This window comes from Rhinolophus ferrumequinum, chromosome 11, assembly GCF_004115265.2.
Source record: "Rhinolophus ferrumequinum isolate MPI-CBG mRhiFer1 chromosome 11, mRhiFer1_v1.p, whole genome shotgun sequence".
NCBI classification, from domain to species: Eukaryota; Metazoa; Chordata; class Mammalia; order Chiroptera; family Rhinolophidae; genus Rhinolophus; species Rhinolophus ferrumequinum.
The window spans coordinates 22,428,978-22,447,941 of record NC_046294.1 but is presented as its reverse complement, the minus strand read 5'-3'; the positions used below and the strand labels follow the sequence as shown (position 1 = coordinate 22,447,941).

The 18,964-nt window shown below is 45.5% G+C and overlaps 1 protein-coding gene and 1 long non-coding RNA gene across 2 annotated transcripts in view; one reads left to right on the top strand and one right to left on the bottom strand.

Annotated features, from left to right (window-relative positions):
- Positions 1 to 7,147, top strand: part of TRIM44 (tripartite motif containing 44) — a 102,327-nt gene extending 95,180 nt beyond the window's left edge. Inside the window, exon 5 of the mRNA XM_033119431.1 lies at positions 5,787 to 7,147. Coding sequence (XP_032975322.1) covers positions 5,787 to 5,814 — 28 coding nt within the window. The 3' untranslated portion in view covers positions 5,815 to 7,147. The remainder of the gene's footprint in view (positions 1 to 5,786) is intronic.
- A 463-nt stretch (positions 7,148 to 7,610) lies between these two features.
- LOC117029981 (uncharacterized) lies at positions 7,611 to 14,058 on the bottom strand. The gene is made up of 2 exons (XR_004424319.1): positions 12,204 to 14,058; positions 7,611 to 10,573 (listed from the first exon to the last, which is right to left on the bottom strand). It is a non-coding gene; the product is annotated as an uncharacterized LOC117029981 (long non-coding RNA).
- Positions 14,059 to 18,964: the final 4,906 nt, after the last annotated feature.

Genomic DNA, 18,964 nt, shown 5'->3' with positions numbered 1-18,964 from the left:
TAATAATACCTACCCAAAGCTACTGTTGGGGTTTGGCGAGATTGTGTTATATATAAATTACTTAGTATGTGGAACATTAAGTCAGTCCTCTGTAAATAGTGGTTATTCTTAAACGAGAGGAAGTTCACAGGGTAAAGTACAACACGATCCAGACACAGAAGAGCCCTTCTTTTCATCTTCCCTGTGATTTGAGAAGATGCAGCGAGGCTAGAGTCACCTCAGACTCTTTGAAGAACCCTGACAAATTGGAGGAATCATAGAGCTTTTTGCTCATATCAGGCTCTATACTAGGTACTGATCAAACAGTGCTTTTAATCAACCTGGTGTTTGGGCCCAGCCAGACCAAAAGGTGAAAGAACGTGGAACATTTAGGCCAGACTTCAGATTGGAGAGGAACGGGAAACAGAGAAATGCACAGGAAGCAAGAGAGCAAACAGTATAAGTGAGAGCTAATTAATTAACTCAGCAAGTGTGTGTGAGTTGGAAAGCAGTTTAGCTCTTGTCTGGCTTGGAATTTTCCTAAATTTCACTTAAAATGCAACGCATCCTCATTTCCCATTTGAGGACACTGGGTCCCAGAGTCCTATAGCAAAGTCAGGACTACAACTCATGTTTTCGTCAGTTCACCCAGGATAAACTAAGGACATTTTACATTTCTAGTTCACTTAGTTCCACAGGTGGCAGCTAAATATACAAGTTCTGATTCCCTGCAGTGCAGGAAACCCCCTCTCTCAGCCCAGGCTGTGGGGACAGGTGATATGGGAGACAAAAGTGGCAGCTCTGCTCTGTCTCATAAAGAAGTGTTTCTGGAGCTGGGCGTTTGGCCCGTCCCCCGACCCGGGCTCATCCCATGTGTAGTAGAACTGGGCAGCCACAGCCTCAGAGGGTGAATAGACTTTCCAGTTAGCTCCTCGTACAATACCTGTGTGGCTTCATTCTTAGAGAATACTAAATCTGTCTTTTTGCATCTCAGCTGGATCTAGCCTTCCTCCCTTGTGATACCCCTTAATTTCTCTGTCCTCCAGAGTTGAATAATCCTTTTATAGCAATAATGAATAAATAGCCAGGGACTCAGCAGCTATGAGTGATGCCAAACCAAATTAAGTTGTATTATATTCTCAGGAAAAGAAACTATTAAACTTGTCAGGTCAGCGTGTCTACTACCTCCTTTATTAACTTCCTCTTAGAAGCCGCCTGCTCAGGAGACGACCTGAGAAGCCGAGGTGTGTGTCTATACAGACTAAGACATCGTCGGGAAGCGAAACTCTCCCTGACATAGTCACTTTATCAGCAGGTGTGTAGGGGCTGACGGTCACTGGGGCTTGTGGCAAGCCTCTGACGATTCCCTCAGTGTCCCAGGCACCACAAGACAAAAAGGCTTCCTCGTCAGTGTGCCCAACTGACCGGGGGGACACGCCTTCTCCTGGCTAGGGCTCCTTCGTTTCACTCTGTCAAGGTGCCCTCACCCCCAGCCAGGGCAGTGTTAAATGTCACACCCCACTCCCAGTCGGGATTTAGGGCCTCTCGTTTCCTTTAGCGAACCTTTTTGTCCTTCCATCCCTAAAATGCTTTAGAAAAAAGTATGTGCCCCCTTGCCCATTTTTAAGTTAACTCCTAAAATTATGTCAAATTTCGATAGTTGAAAACGATGTGGTTTTTGACAAAGTTACGTACTATGAGCTTTATATATGTTTTTGTCCAAACTTTGGTACTGAAGATTTAGCTTATTAACTTTACAGACAAGATTCACTACTTAATCTAATTGACAAAGATGGTTTTTATGGTCAAACCATCCAGCCAAAGTAGTCTTGCTGTCTGTCAGATCCAAGTCTGATTTCATTTTTTTTCCCAATTCAGATAAACGTATTAGTACACACCTCCTGACAACCATGTCACTTCTGAGTATGAATTCTTAGTCTCTGAATTGACAGGTAAAGACACACAACCTTGCCAGGAGACAATTTCTCGCCCTGCTCTCATGGGCCTCCTCTTAGAAACAAGGCGTTCTAAAATTGTCCCATGGTAAGATTCAGGGAGGTGAGAGGTATGCATTTCTTTTTCTGAAGTGGGAGCAAGCTGATTGTAAAAGTGGGAGTGGGAAGAGAGAACCTATAGATCACAGGCACGTTCTTAGGCCAGTTTTAAGAAAGAATAGATATGGCAGTTAGGGATCTGGACGTTTATTTCCTTAAAATCACCCATGTCCAAATTTCCCCTGGAACAGTCATTATGTACCATGAGGGTAGGTCTGACCCCAATTTTAAAACCACTGCTTTTAGATAGAACAGCACTCACTAACTAGATCAGCCTGTGACCAAGACCTGCTACGTGAGGCATCACTCCGTGTTTGTCCTCACCAGTGTTTGTAGGGGCCGACTTTCCTGCAGCCTGTCAAGCAGAAGGCTTAGAAACACAGACATCAGCCTTTCTTTCTACTCGATACCTGTATTTCATTATGTCTGGAATTGCCATTAAAAAAACTCCTAGCGAGTAAAGAAGACAGTGTTGCTCTCTAGATATTTGAAGGGCATTTGGGGATAGGTCCATACTCGCTCTGGAATGTCGTGTTTTAGATGCCAAAGCTAGGCACACTGAAGGAAAATCAGGATGAGGCAGGGTGTTGATTCAGGAAGGAAGTCAAAGAAGGGAGCCACCATTTTTAATCATTTATATCGCATAAAATACATAAAACGTTTACAGGAACGCTGTTACGATAGATATAGTATTACCGTGGGGAAACAGGCTCAGAGAGGTTGAGTAACTCACCAAAGGTCCCACAGCTCACTAGTGCCAGAGCAGGGATTGAAACCTAGCTTATTTATTCTGGTGACTTCAAAGCGATTACGTAAATACCTACTATAGAATGGGCTGTCTATCTAACACCCTTAGTTCCTTCTCAAAACAACAACAAAATAGACATTAAAAAGAATTTCAATAATCTCTGAATACCACTCCCATTACAATCTAAGGATGGCTGGTAGATGTTTCAGAGGGCAAATGTGGCTGAGGTGGAAGCCTGTGTTACTTCCCTTCAAGAAAGACTTTTATAGACAATTTAAGATAAAATCTTATGAACATATACAAAGTGAAGAAGGAACATTCAGTTGATAGCTCACACTAATTATATTGTTAACCCTCAAGGAGAGACCACACAGAAGGTAAACAAAGCTGTTATAAATCCAGTTCGGATTCTTTTTCTTCATTATTGTGATAAACAAGTTAGTAAGTAATTATGAAAATATACTTGATTCGAAGATGCTATTCTGGAAAAAATCTCCCTCCCTCTCTCTCTCTCTGCCCCCCTCCCCCGCCCTCTGTCTCTTGGCTGTAAAGCCCATGAGAACAACCACTGTCGCTCTCACTCATTGTCGTACCTAGCATTGTGCCTCACACACCGTAGACCGTCAATCAATATTTAGCAAATGCAAGAATCAATCAATAACATGCCAGAATCCCAAGGTCTCGTGCTTTTAAGATGAGGTATGTCTTTCAGGACCCAGAACAGATCTCTTTTAGGATAATAAGAGATCTGTTTATTACCCTAAAAAATCAGTCACGGCTTCTGACCTTTTCCCCATGCCAACTCTACACGTCTTATAGTAAATAACCTGGCAACTCAGAAAGCACTTAATTTATTTCTAATTTCATTCCACTCCGTGTGGGCGGGTTGTTGGTCTCTTTGTGACTACGATGGGCATGGTGGCTGCTCTCAGACAAAGGAGTCCACAGACAAAATTTGGTACATAATTTCAGTAGGTTTATGAACCATGTCAACTATGCATCTCAAGTTAAGAATGCTGAAACGTGAACTCTGACTTCACAGTCACCATGCTAGACCTCTCTTACTTGAAGGAAAATTGACAAGAGAACAATAAGAGCTTGCTTTAGATACGACACCAAGGGGGAAACTATGACGCCAATTCCAACTGTGCCCTGATTCTGGTGAGAAGCTCTCATAAAAGGCCCTTTGTTCCCTTTGGGACAGATGCCACCAAGCACTGCTCCTGAATGACAATCCACTGTCCAGCCCTTCCTAGCACATTGCCTTCATCCTGTGAATGGACGACAGGCAGGAAAAGGACGTGGAACTAGGGCAGAGTTTGGGTGGTAAAAGTTGCTGAGTTGGTGCTTTTGGCCCCTGGAGTCCACTTACCTTAATATCAGGCTCTGTTGTCTCGCGATATTTTCATTCTTAGCAGAAGGACTACAAGTTAGTTGCGTAGGATGTGTTTCCCTTTAAAGTCTTTCCCAAATGGAGATAAAAGAGCACAGATTTTGTATAAACATAGATAATCCCTTGTGAGATAAAGATTTCTAGGTCATAGCTGGGAGCTGGTGTAGTCCAGGACTCCCATCTTCTTCAGCTCCTGTCTCTACAGGAGGAAGGAGATTTTACCTCCTTTCCAAGTACCCGAGCTTGACTACTTCACACTTTATCCATCCAAAACTAATCCTGAAGTTTTAAGGACTCCGACCTTACTACGGGACCAACGGAGGATTTTCGGTCTCTCAGAGCTTCACTTTCTTCATGTGGAAAACGGAGGTAATAAAAATAAAGTCCCTACATCGTCAGATGTTGTGAGGAGTGCTAGGGTGAGTGAGGCGCGGAGCTCAGTGCCCCTGGCGCACACACAGCGCTTGGTCAGCTTGGCTCTTGCTATGATTGTCGGGCATGTGGCCTCTAGAGGCAAAACTGAGCATGTTGCTTTCTCCTTTCTTAGTGTGCGCGCTCCTGCCCCTCGCTTTTGCTGGCCCTGCCTTCTTGCCCCAGTCCCTGGATCAACAGTGTTCTCTCCCAGGACCAAGCCAGGGAGGCTGTAACCCTGAGTGGCTGAGCTCCTAGCCATCCTCTGGGACTCACCTCTCCTTTGGTGGCCCCTGGAATGTCACTGACATCTGGGATCCTCTGGCCAGGATAGCAATGACTGTGCCTTTCAAATCTCTCCCTCCCTCCCTCCCTCCTTCCGTCTTCCCTCCCTTCTTCCCGAGTCCCTCCCTCCCTCCTACCTTCCTGTTGCTTTTATTTCTCACTTTTTTTAAAAAACAACTATTTATTGAACACTCCTATGTGCCTAGCACAATACTAATACTAAATAGTCGTTAATAAAATATGCAGTATTGCCACTCATGCTCTAGTGAGGGTAGGAGAGAGAGTAAATAGCAAACAGTTTCTAAGATGTGCTAAGGACTATGAAAGACATAGATGGAGATGGAGAAGAATCAAGGGCTCCTACTTGGATAGAGTGCCTTCTCTGAAGAGGTGACATTTGAACCCAGTGACTGTCCCTGTGACATGAATTGAAACCTTGGCTTTATTCCATGTGAGAAGTGCCATTGGGAGTGCAGAATGCTGGCTTCTTTTTGTTTTTCTCTCCTAACAGTAGACAGCGTGAGGCTTAGGGGAAGTCAAACTCCTTATTTTTGTCAGCAACTTATTTTGTCAAGTAAGTTAAAAAAATATAGTATGACCCTCACCTAGTCCTTTAAATAGCTATTCACTCATCGTATACCAGGCCCTGTGCATTTTACGTGTATTATCTTACTTAGTCCTCCCATAACCCAAGAAAGGAGGTTTTATTGTCATCATTTTTCCCTGTAGTCACATCAGAACTTAGAGAGGCTGCGTGTGACTTGGCCACAGCCACAGCGTCCAGCCGTGGGGGGGAGGGGGTCAGGACTGGACTCAGGGATGTCCACACAGAACTGTGCCCTCAAACAATAGACACGGCTGCCTGCCTCCCCTTCTTGGGCTGCCTTAACTCACCGGGGTCTCCTTTCCTTTGCAGTGGTGCCGGCGAAGAAGAGGACACCTGAAGGCTTGCCATCCCCAGTGGAAAATCCTTCCTTCCCCGTGTGTATGTGACAGAGTGTATGTAACGGCTTCTGATTTCTGTGAAAGCTGCCCAGCAACCAAGGTCCTTCCACCGGAATCGTCCCCAGCTCCACAGCAGGCACATGTGTCTCCAAGGGACGACCAGTTTTATGCTTACTGACTGTGCTTCTCATTCTCCCACCGTGGTAGGTCAAGGAAGAATGCCCCTTTGATCACCCAGCCAGGAGCAATTAAGAAGGGTCCTTCGGGTAATCCCTCAGTGGCTGCTTTGAACTCACTCAGGAAAGTCAGCCCCTGTAACGTTGTACCCTCAAACAGTACCTCCTCATTAAGAAGGATCTGGAATAATCTTGAAGGGCAGTCAGAATTTTTTTTCCTACTCGCTAATAAAACCCACTTCATTCATATTGAAGCATGAAACAACTGACGGCAAAGTGGGGCCGCACCCAGTAGATAGTCTCCAAAGTCCAGTTATGCATGTGTGAAAACGTGTTTCATGAAATAAGGTGGATGGCTTGAAAACACGGTTGGAGAAAGAGTTCATATTGAGAAATATAGAGATATTTTTAGTACATGAGGTTATCAGGACTTCAGATTCATAATTCAGTGCTGTGGAAATGGAAAAAAAAAATGATTGAAGAGGTAGCAAGGAAATGACCTTAAAAGAGAGGACCAAAGACATCTGATTAAAAGTTGAAATCAGTATTTCTGAACTCAAATTGCCTGAGTCTCCAAAAGAGTCTCTAAAGGATCTGATGGAACCTGAATTATTTGGGTGAATTCTGCAGGTTTTGTGGATCTTGTCCCGTGAAAGGCTGGAGGGTATCTTACCAAATGGGAATTCTGTGTAGGTTTTCGCCCCCCGCCCCCAGCCTCGCCTACTTTGGCTTAAATGCAAAGTGGGGAGAATTGTCGTCCCTCTGTCGTGTGCTGAATCAAGCTCCAAGCTCCGTGTAGTCCAGCTGGAACCCCTCTCCCCTTGGTACTCCCCACTAACAAACCTTCAGCTCATCTGCCCGCCCTGCCCTCCCCTCTTCAGTCACGTGAGCGCAGATCCCTAGTGGTTGGACTTCTGGCCGTGCCCCGCCCCCAGGTCACGTTCCCTGACAACCAAGTTGTTCGAGCTGAGAGGAGCAGTGATGTCTTAGAGAATCCAACACTGCAAGCTCAGTAACACTTAACACACGGTTCGGCGTCAGGGCATGACCTTATTTTTAGATAAAACAAACACTGTTACATTATGAAATAGGACGTCATGCGCATAAAGTGAGTGAAGATGAAACGGGAGACTTCGCAGGCCATTGGTACTTGCAGGTGCGGTGCGGGGCGTGCTCCCTCTCAGCTGCCTGTAGCCGTCTTGCTGTTCTTTTCTGAGAAACACAGTTGGAACCGTATCCGAGCAGCCCAGGCGATGACCCAGGGCCTAGACTTGTAGTGCCTGAGGCAGAACCACAGGAGCCTGCACTGGGGGGAACCCCTCTGCCTGCCTACCTGCTGCCTACCTGGCTGCCTGTGACCTGTGTACCTGCCGCAAAGCTTTAGGGCCAGCTGGTTGTGTGTGTGCGGATGGTTTTGAGGCAGAAACAATACTTACAGTACTGTAGAATCCTATTTATATCCTCGTTCAATGCTGTGCATGCTATCACTTGATTATTCCTTTGATGCCAGGAAGCTATCAGGCATATATACTTCTGGGGTAGGATCATCCGAGCTCGCTAAATATGGCAGGACTTACAGATTTGAGAGGAGCTTGGGCTGTTAAAAAAAAAAAAAAAAATTTTTTTTTTTTTTTTAGGTATTTTTCTCTCAAACTGGTGGCTAACAAATGGCTAAGACAATTTCAGTGCTTTCCCCATCTGCCCGCAGAGGCTAGAGAATTTGGCACACCACTAATTACAACCCGCAGCATATCCAACAAAACGACTCTTAAGGAAAGACCAGTGGCCACTCTTGAAAGAGTTTAAACATCAGAAGATTACGAAGACTTTAGCATTTGGAAGCTTCTGTTCCCTTTTCCAAATAATTAGTTTTTCATCTCTACATAGTAGCCTTATCTTAGCAGTGGAAGGTCAGACCGTTGGTCTCTCCATACCTGATCATATGTTACTACTTCTCAGGCTTTGGGAAACCCAAGCATTTATGCAATGGGTATGAACGGAAATATAAAAATACTTGCCAGCCCGACTCAGTAAATTATCATGTCTCTGTAATCCTCAAGGAAAGCACTTTTGCTTTCACTTAGAAAGGATTTCAGATTTGCTTTATGGGCTCCTGCTGTCTTCAGCACCTGATAAAACTTTAACCAGTGAAGCATTAAGCCCCATGCGGCACTTTTGCCCAGCTTCCTGAGCTCCTGCCGGCAGCATTTATCAATGTAAGAACTGGGATTGCTTCCTGCAGTGGCACCAGCTTCCCCCAACGCTGGAGTGTGCTGCTCAGGCTTTCGTCCCAACATGATGAAGCTTCTTCCCTCCTGCCAGGTCAGTAAAAGTTAGAGTGCTCAAAAGTGTGTCCTGAGTAGGATGCAGACGGCAGGCTTTGCAGAAATCCCGAGGGAAGCGTCATCAAGGGAGGCAGCTACTGAATGTCTGCAGAATGAATTGGGTCCTAACACCCATCCCTGGCTGCCTTCCAAATACTGGGTGCCTGGAGGCTGAGAGGGGGTTTGTCCTTTTGATTTGATGTCATTAAAACCAGAGAGCACTTCCAAGAAGTGCTTGGAGTCTCCACTCTGACAGTCCGGAAGGGAAGTGGCCTGTGTTGGAACTAACTATGAGCCAGGCCCTGTAGAAGGCCCCCACCTCAGATGATAAAACAGATTTGGACTGGAAGAGTCTCTTGCCTTGACTTACACAGCTAGCAGATACTGGCGCCCGAGTTTGAACCCAGCTCTCCTTAACCCCGTGGCCCATGGTGCATCTAAAATACAGGGGGAGAAAAAGGCTTCCGGTTCCCCCACTGCACTCTGACCTGCCCACTTTACGAATTCTTTTCCAACATCTTGTGGCTGTAGTTTGGGCTCAGAAATGGCATCGAGTAGCCTTATTCATGCACTTTAGCAGATGCTTGAAGTACCTGTCGTTAACGTAAGCCTGGCCCCAGGAGTTGGGGGAGCCTTTCCCTTTTGGTGCCACCTCTCCTTCCATAGATAAAGTGTTTCTAGGCCTTCAAGAGTATAGAGCTTGTCAGAAAAGGATGATTGAAGGGTGTCTGCCTTCTGACTATTGGAGAATGTCTTCTGCTGCACTGCTGCAGCAAAGGAAATCTTCGTACTATAGTAAAGCTAGCCAGGTCTTCTCTGTGAGGACGTGCTGGGTCTGAGTCCAGCGAATCGAGACTTGCTTGCTGACGCCTGATATGTGTATGGGCATGTATGCACACACACAAACGATATGTGTGTATGTATCTATGTACATGCATACGCACATACACGTACACACACAATTGAAGAACTGAAGGAAATTCAAAGCAGCCTCCTCATTATGTGGTGTAGGTTTCTGCCAGCCCTGATTATAAGTGTCACCAGGTAATTGGAGCTTAGGCGCTTCCTTATACAACACTAACAAGAAGAGAAACTCCTTGGCAAATGTTGTCAGCTGCTGAAGCACTGAGCCAAGGTGACATCCCTGAAGGAAACTGCACTCCAGCCCTCCTCCAGCTCATCTAATGACAGAGGAAATTGGGAGAGCCAGCCATTTTGGTGACCTAAGAGTCTGACCACGCCAATCAGGCCTGAGGGCACGGCTGCAGGAGTCACAGCTTGTAGTAGCGGCAGGACCTAGGAATCCTCTCCCCCACCTAGAAAACACTCTCCACACTCACATAATGGCAGTTCAATACATGCTTTTCAATAAGGAAATCAGTTGCAGGGTGTCTCGTGTGCCTAGCACGTCTGGAATTTTCTATTTAAACAAATCTCATTATGGATGGACTCAGCCCAGCCCTAAGAAAAGGCGGCCCCTAGGGGAGACTTTAGATCTCATTAATTTTGCCTGTACCCAGCAGTGTTCCTGAAGCCCCCACCCCAACCCATTCCACGTGCCATAAGGCCCAGGCAGTTCCTGCCCTCCAGGGGCCCGCAGGTAAAACAGTAGCATTTGGAACTGAGATCACACCAGCAACAGCAAAACAAGCCTCAGAGCAGGAAAATGAAAATAAATTAAGACAGTTGTGAGTATACTGGTGCAAAAAAAAAAAAAAAAAAAAATGCCACCGAGCCCATGCTGGGCTTGATATGACCTTGAGGGGACAATAGATTTATACTTAATGGCAGTTAAATCTGGGTAGTCTTTCTACAATGACAGGCCACACTGCAGTGGTGGGAAGAACCAACCAATCAAGTACCCTCTGCCCGCTTTCCTGTGCCGTCACCGTCCCTCCTTAGCCATCTTCCCCCTTTCCCTTTACATTAAACAAGGGAACACTCAATCTTTCAAGGGAACTACACGTTTGAGTTAATGTTTCAGTATATCATTTTCATACTGTAAATTATTTTGTAAGAGAGATTTACCGCTATCCCAGGATGTTTGGACTCAGCGCCCCTGTGCATTTGGAAATCAATAAACTATTACTGGAAATACCATTTGTCTCTCAGCGTTGGGCACAAAGGACTGTGCTAGGTGTAAATATTCATGATGGTCTGCGTTCTTCACTGTGGTAATGTGGAGATCAGGGTGTTTTGAATATTGCATGTGGGGGTCTCATTTACTCCTGACTTCTCTGGAGTGGCTTAGGAGAGCTCTGGGAAGTGCAAAAGGACAGACGAAAGTCATTATTATTTAGAGTTATGTTGATATGTTTTCTTCTCAAAGTAAAGCAATCCATGCTTAGGATAAATTTGCTGAGCAAAGTCGATTACAACCCAAAGAATTCTTGGTCCTGCATGATATTTTCAAATCATGAAGCTTTACAATTTGGATTAAGCAGGGGGAAGGTCAAATTTTAAGTTTTACCATATTTTCTAGGAAAAAAAATACTCATAGAGCAAATTATAGTTAGGCCAGCAAACTTTTCCTTGTAGAACCTTGGAAATACACATTTGATATAATTGAGGAGAAGAGAGGATTGTTATAAGTGAAGCGATTCTAGTCCAGTTTGTAATAGAAGCACCAGAGGTTGCATTGAAACCAAGTCATACACGCAGAGGCCAAATGTGAAAACCCAAGACAGTAGATACTGTGTGAATTAGGAAGTCAAGTTCTGCCTGGAGGCATTAAAATGTATTTTTTAATAATCCACCCTAACACCCCCAGCAGGTACGTGTGGAGGAGCTGTGGTTTGTGAACCCTGTTCTAAGTTTCCTTTTAACAAATTCGTTTCCGTCAGACTCCTGTCATTAGCTGGGGACCGTGGGAACTGTGGAGAAATTGTCCAAGATGCAGAGGGGGTGCAGTCACTCCAGGTCACCCAATGAGCCACGCTGATAAACCAGGGCAGCAGACTCTCTGTCTCCTCTAGCAATCATGAGGCCGTACTTCCCTTCCTCGGCTGCTGAGGACACTTCTGCCTGGCCAGCCGGGATTGCCAAGCCCTGGAGCACTTGGAGGGCGCAGGGTTTTAATAAACCACAGTGTGTTTGGAGGTTTGCTTCCCTACTTCCTGGTGCCAGGCTCTCAATACCACATCCAACTGCCCCAGCCCTTGGTCACTGTTTTCCCCTCTGAAAGCGCCAGCTCTGTTTTGTTCCATTGATCTTTGCTTGGTCTAGCTTCCAGATGGCCCCATTTCCTTTACACTCCTCCAACAGTGAAATCGCAGCCTGTCGGGAATGTCTCCTGCCCTTCCCAAGGCACCAGAAGGAAGTACAGTATGGCTAGCAGAAAGTCAGGCTGCCGGTTTTAGTAAGAGAAGATGTCACAGAAAAGAAAAGAAGAACAAAAGCTTGCTTCAAGTTAATAACCGGCTCGCTGAGTTATCTGTACTTGTTAAATGTCAAAGTCGCCAGGTTGAAAAGCATTCGTTTTTGTTAATAAAAATAGCTTTCATTTAGGGAGCGCGCTCTCTGGGCTGGGCACCGTCTTCGTTGCTTTTCATATTAATTCTCACAGCACTAATAGTATCATCCCCTATTTTCTTGCTCAGGAATCAGATTTAGAGAGTTAAATATTATGCCCAAGATCACACCCTGAAAATGGGAAGCTAGGAGTTAAACCCAACTCCAGCAGACCCCCCGAGCCCTGCTGTTAAGGTCTCCAAGCTACACTCATTCCACCTTTACTGGGGGAGGACGTCTCGGCCCCCACCCCCGTACACGTAGTATGGCCTTGGGGAAAAGGAATTTGCCCTTTTTTGAGCTGTTTTGTACAGGATGCAAGTACAATGTCCAGTGAGGGAAGGAGGGCTCAGGATAGCAATGAAATCGTCTTCTTACCTGAAACTGCACTTTTGAAAGGAGGGAACTATTAGACGTGCTTGATCTTCTCTATTCCAAGGCCACAAATAATGAAATCACCAGGAGACGCAAAGTTATGGTTTCTCTTGCCATCGACTTGGAATCTCAAAAGTCAGGCAGCTCTGACACTGAATCCGCAAACATCTTGACAGCATCTTCAACAGCTTGACATTGGGCCACCTTTTGTAGTATTGGAAAAGGACTGCAAACAAAGCTTGTCTGTTTCCTAGTTCATTTATGGAGTTCAGACATCACGGCCACAGGGTACCACTTACCTTACAAAAATGGCCCACAGCTTCACACCATTTTAGGGATTCAGCCCTTTCTTTACCTTTGGTGTCACGTATCCCTATTTCCCAAACATGAAATCCAAACAAGTGGTTTGGCAATGAGTAATTGAGACAGAACTAGAAAAATCTGGAACCTCTGCTGGACCCATTCAAAATTGACTGAGAACCGGGAACTAAGAAACAAGGCTTCTGACTGGCTGAAATAAATGGTAAGAAACAAAATCTGAGAGAAAGGTCATACATCTACCCATCGAGCACCCACTTAGAACCTGTTTATTCCTACCTCACACAAAATTCTGAATGTTTGCCATCTGGTTGCCAAGCCTAGAGCAGATTAAATTTAAGGGTGAGAAGCAAACTTTTAGAGGAAACTTAACGTCAAGAAAGAAAAAGAGCTGGCAGTAATAGAGAGGACAAAACATGTTAAGTAGACTGAAGATCTCCAAAAGCAGTGTTTTAGGGAGGCGTTTAGTGCCAAAACAGCTCTATACACATCTCAACGCATAAAAGCCACATTGTATCATAGGACAACATAACTATATTCAAAATGACCACGAGGGCCACACCCAAAGAAACTACATTCCGAAGGAAAGAATTTGTAAACAACAGAACAAACACCTTTTAGGGGTTAGAAGGAATAAACCTTTCACTCCCCAGAACATCTAGCTAAACAAAACAAAATATCCCCCTGCCTGAGGTTTTATTGTTCTATGAGCCTCTTGTGTTTAGCTTTTTTTTTTTCCATAGCTTTAGAAGTGAATTTCATGCTACAATGCTTTGCATATAATGACATGAACAATGGATGTGTGCCAAGTTTCTGATGTGATGAATAAAACTAATAACCAACCTATAGGTCAAATTTTGTTACAGCAAATACTGCCACTCTAAAAATCACTTAAGCATCCCTGTTAAGTCTAAGCCCCTGTCAATTGCCCATTTATTTCAAGCAATCGTCATTACAACAAATTTGGAGTATAATAAAAAGAAACTGGACTCTCACCAACAAGTTGGGTGTAACACAATTTAACTCATAATAAGAGTCTCACTTGTAGTTCAACAGTTCTTTGGGAGAAGAATAAACTTTATGTGGACATAATACCAGCCTGGGAAGCTTGGTGTTTAGTAGTGGTTGCTAGGAGAAGAAAGAATTCAGAAGCAAAGGATACGTGGAGTTGTGTGGCAAAGCCTCACTAGGGAATTTGGTCTCCAGGGCCACTTTTGACCTTAATCCGTGTTGGAGCCAGCAACCACAGAGCTGCTTGCTTCTAATAGTGATGTAAGGCATATATTACGCCCTGGAATGAAGACATGATTCATTTCTCATGGGTCATTGAGCACTTTGTGGCAACCTGGCCCTGGTCTGATGACCCTAAGATAAAGAAATCCAGAAGCACGGGACTGGAACTATCCTTTCTCCCTCATGCTCTGCTTCCAACACTGCATGATTGTAAAAGCACATGCCATGTTCGTTATATGTAGAAATGATCTGTTAATCAACTGCATTCCATTCAGTATACAGGCAGGGATTTTGCCATGCCTCTCCATCTTTTGCTGATGGTGATAATAGTTGTATCATTGGCTACAACTTTCTTTCTCTCTCTCTCTCTCTCTCTCTCTCTCTCTCTCTCTCTCTCTCTCTCTCTCTCTCTGTCTTTCTCTCTCCCCATCCCACCCACCCCCCATGTTCTTTCTCTCTCCCTCCCCCCTCTCCCCTCTTTCCCCTCTTCTTCTTTCCTTCCTTCCTTCCTCCCTTCCTCTCTTTCTGTCTTTTACTTATTTTTTATAACTACATTGCAACCCACATTTTGTAAACCCTTAGCAGCAGAAGGGATTAAATCATAATTAACTTCTGAACAGTATACTCAGCAATAGGAAATGCACACCATAGTCAAGCAGTTCAGAAGTCCTGGGCACTGCTCCGCTTGAGGAAGCAGGCAGCGTCCACTCCTACCTCAGGGGGAGACGAATAGTCTGCTGAAGTCAGGCCATCACAGAGTGTGTTCACCTCCGCTTGCTTTCTCCCCCAGGCCAGAGTGTAGTTAAACATTTACATGTCCCAGGTCAGCAGATCAGGCAGGTTAAGAAGAGCTGGAATGCTTTACTTGGTTCTTGAAAACATTGAGTCCAAGTGTGGCTTGACTGTGGCCATTTGTTACTGGACTCTGGCTTGAAGGTGACCGTTTGTTGCCTCACCATTTTTATTAAGACTTCTGGAGGTTGCAGGTGGTTTCTGTCTACACAGTGGGGCTTCTGGGACCTTTTGGACCCATCTGGATGGCTATATCCAAGTATCAAATTCAGCCTATTCCAGGTAGGAAGAACCATGACAGAGGAGCAAGGTTTTTGGCTCGGTGGTGGGTGGAGATGATGGTAAGGAAACCACTGATAACAATAAAAATGGGTATTTTCTCAGCACTTAAATCATTTTCCCATTTGCTACCCGGTGGGTTCTCATCTATTTTCCCCAAATTCCTATTTTTCCTAGAACACACTGACCTGTCTGATCAAACAAGGGCATTTTTCTGAGCTCATACATAGCCCACTTGTGGCCAAACTGTATTTGCCTGTTAATTTACACCAAACTAGGTTGCCTGTTAAGCCCCCTTCCCCGCCTCTGGCGTAAGGACAAGACACGTGGAGGAAGAATTAGGTCACCTCAGGGTCCACTTTGCATAGGGTTACGTGGTGTAAAACAAGCCAAGATTTCTAGACGTATAGAAGCGTTTGTCATTTGTCATTTTTGAGATGGTGAAAAAATCCATCTGGAATGTGTATGCCCCTCTTGATAGACAAGCCGTGGGCTTTCTTTTATATTGTCCTATGGAGGTGAGTCACTGCCCTCAGAAAAGACAATTTCAGGATGACTTACATCCTAATAATCACTGGAACAGTCTTGTGAGGATGTACACAACTGCTGCATTTCTTCAGGCCTGGCACATTGTCAAATGGCAACCTTGCAGAGCAAATAGGAGACCTGGCCTAGTTCACAAGGCAGTCAGAAGTGATCCAGAGTTCAGGCTTCTGCTTGCCTTTCATCCTTCCACCCTCCGTCCTCTCCTCCTCCGCTTCCTCTTCTTCCGGTCCCTCCATCTGGAAACCATGAGCCTTGTGGATTCCAGGCACAAATTCTCAGATTTCAGATGTTTGGGAAATTTCTCAGCTTGGGTCATTCTTCAAGAGCAAGAGAATTCAATTTGGAAGGAAAAAAGCTGAGACCCTTCCACAAAAGGGAAAATAAATAAGGTGTGGTGTGTATCCATTCCCTCACCAGTTCAGGTCCAAACCCGCACACAATGTCTAACTTCAGAAAAAAAGTATTGAGATTCCCGCTGGGAGAGAACAGACTGGAAAAACAAAATCTCCACTCATAAAAAACATACTGTTCTCCCTCCTGAGGTATAAATACAACTGGCATCAGATAATACAATGTAATGGATTTTGTGTGTGTTATTGGGGAAGGGAAAGGTCTCTGGTGGATAGACCTAAGAGTGATGGAATGAGGTGAAAAGTAAAATGTAGCCCGAGTTGCTAGGGAGAAACTGTTAACATTATGAACCACTTAACCCCAGGGTTGTACCTCCAGGAAAAACACCACCATGTGGCCTGTCTAGAAAATGGAATGATCTTGGTCCTGACACTGGGTTTTAGAAGAAGACAGACTTGGTTCTAGTAACGGGCTCTGTCATTAACTGACAGGAATTCAGTGAGCGGCTGGATCTCCAGGGCTTCGTCCAGTGCCTGCCCCATAAAGGGTAGTTTATCATTCCTACTTATTTGATGAGTATCACTGATCAAAATGCAGCCCGCTTAGGGCGGTGGTCGGTGCAACCTGACCTTGTGTCGCTCCCGCCGGGCTTCTCTGCTCAGAGTCCAGGGCCTCCCCGGGACTACTCCTCGCCCTCTCTAGACCACACCCACTCAACTATATTTTCAAATCAATTATACGTCTCTCCAATTACGTGCATTTGTTTGTTCATGCCGGTACTGTCTGTAACTCTTTGAAGGTTGTATTGTTCGCTAACGGCTGTGTTACCACACATTTTGCTGACAAAATTGCCTGATGCAAAATAGATGTTCAAAAAATACTTGTGGACTTACTGACACCTTGATAGCATTTGTATCCAGAGTTTCTCCAGATAGTACATCTTGAGGCAGAAAACTAGGAGACACCTAGCTACATCTACCCCAGCATGAGTGTCCAAAGCTGGGGACACTTTGGACACCAAAGTGGTGCCACCGAAAGGCACCTGCTGTTCCCAGGAGAAGAGGGAAGAGTGTTGGGAAACCCTAACTGCCATCCCTGCTCCGCCACTAACAGGCTGTGCCACATTTGACAGATCAGCTCCCTTCTCCAAATACTCCTAATACAAGGGGTAGAGTCAGCTAGATTGGAGGATCTCTCTGTCTCTTCCAGTTCTAACATTGTAAGATCTTAGCAAAAGAAGGAGGGACAATGGGAACAGAAAGAGGCTTCCTTGAAGCACCCCAACATTTCTTTGTCTCCGGATGTGTGCGTGTGCATGCACATGCAAGCATGTGTGTCTCCATGGGTGAATATGTGTGTGTATGTGTGTGCACAGATGTATGTGTGTGTGTGTTGGGGCTATGCCAGGAGAACTGGGCTCATCTGAAGTCTTTATGGAGAGTATTTGCCCAAAAGCTTTGCACTGAATATTTGTATTTCCCCAAAATTGCTATGTTGAAATCCTACCCGCCAATGTGATGGTGTTAAGAGGTGGGTCCTTTGTGGAACTCGCCTGAGGTGGAGCCCTCATGACTGGATTAGTGTCCTTATAGAAGGGACCCCAGAGAGCTCTCTCACCTTCTTTCCACCATGTGAAGATACAGTGAGAAGTCAGCAGTCTGACTTCTGCTGACCCTCGTCAGCAGGGCAGAAGAGGGCCCTCACCAGAATTTGACCGTGATCTCAGACTTCCAGGTTCCAGAACTGTGAGACATTTTTGTTGCTAAGTCAGCCAGTTTGTGGTATTTTGGTATAGCAGACTAAGACATCACATGTGCATAAGCCATGAAAAAGTGTACTGTAGTCAAGTAAATGGAGAAGTAGAACAGTGGGCTAAACAAAAAGCAAGTGTGGGGACAGAGTCCCAGGAAGCAGTTTCCAGACTCTCGGCCTCACGTGGAAAGGTGCTGGCTCAGTTATTAGATGGCCATCAGCTGTAATCAGATGGCCATCCGCTGTGGCTGGGTGGCCATCAGCTGTTACCGGTTAGCCATTAGCCACTAATATAACTGCCATGGCTACGGTAGAGTTTGGTTCGTTGATTGGCAGAGAAGAGGACGGTGGATTGCAGTTAGTAAGGGGTTGGTTGGTTGGCGAAGTGGACGGCAGATTGCGGCTAGCAAGTGGAGTTAGCATGCGTGGATGGCAGATTACGGATCATGTGGATCCCACTTCCTGCCAGCAAAACGGGGGTGCAGGAAGACCCTTCGTTGGGGTACTGGCAGATGTTTGCTTTTCTGTCTCGACCAGCCGCCGTTGAGAATATAGTGGTATGAACCCCCTATCCATGGCTCCGTGGATGTTCCTTTTTGGCCTCACCATACCTGCGTTCTTATGTGGGGAGCGGGACCAGAGACCCTGCATGACAGCAAGCTTTTTCCCTGTGAGACTTCTTGGGAAGAAGTGCCAAGACCTTATAATATGTTCATGTGCACTGTGGAACTTTGAGAAGGGAATAGAGTATGGTTTTCTGGTGTTCCATATAACCATTTTAGGAAACACGGATTTAGAGATGAGTCCAACTGATCTCATTTAACTGGTGAAAAAAATTGAGGCCAAAGAGATTAAATGATTTGCCTAAGGTCACATGGCTGTTGGGAAAACTCAGTTCTCAACCAGATTTGGTTAAGAACTGTCTCAGACAAGAAAGACTGTTTAGTGACCCAAGAGCCCACATTGGAACCTTCTGGGAGTCAGCCAAGTTTTCTTCTTGGATGCTGAAGGGAATCATTCCAGAGACTGGAATTCCCAGTGTCAGGGCCTGCACAGACATCCGTTTGCGGCACAAGAGCCGGCTTTCTTGTCAAAGAGGCGTCGTCTGGAACGTGGGGTGCAGCTCTGACAAACCATGGTTTCTCTGTCTCTCTGGGTCGCCCCCTGCCCCCAGTTCTTTTCCAGGCTGCATGCTGGGATCACTGCTGTGGCCATTAAAGGCCGCAGTGGCCTGCTTGGTGGTTTCCTGTCACAGCAATGCACCCGGCACCAGGTGCAGGTGCTCAGGAAGCCTTGTGCGTGGGCGGTCTGTATTCCAGTGACATCATTTTCTGGACGAGGAAACTGAGGCGTAAGGTCGTTACAAATGGCAGTTTGTCTTTGGCCTCCACCAGAGTTGAATGTGGACCGTTTCAAATGCCTTCCCTGGCACTTTAGACTTGACCTTTTAGGTGCACTCATGGGGGCATCAGTGTGCCGGGCAGCAGCACAGG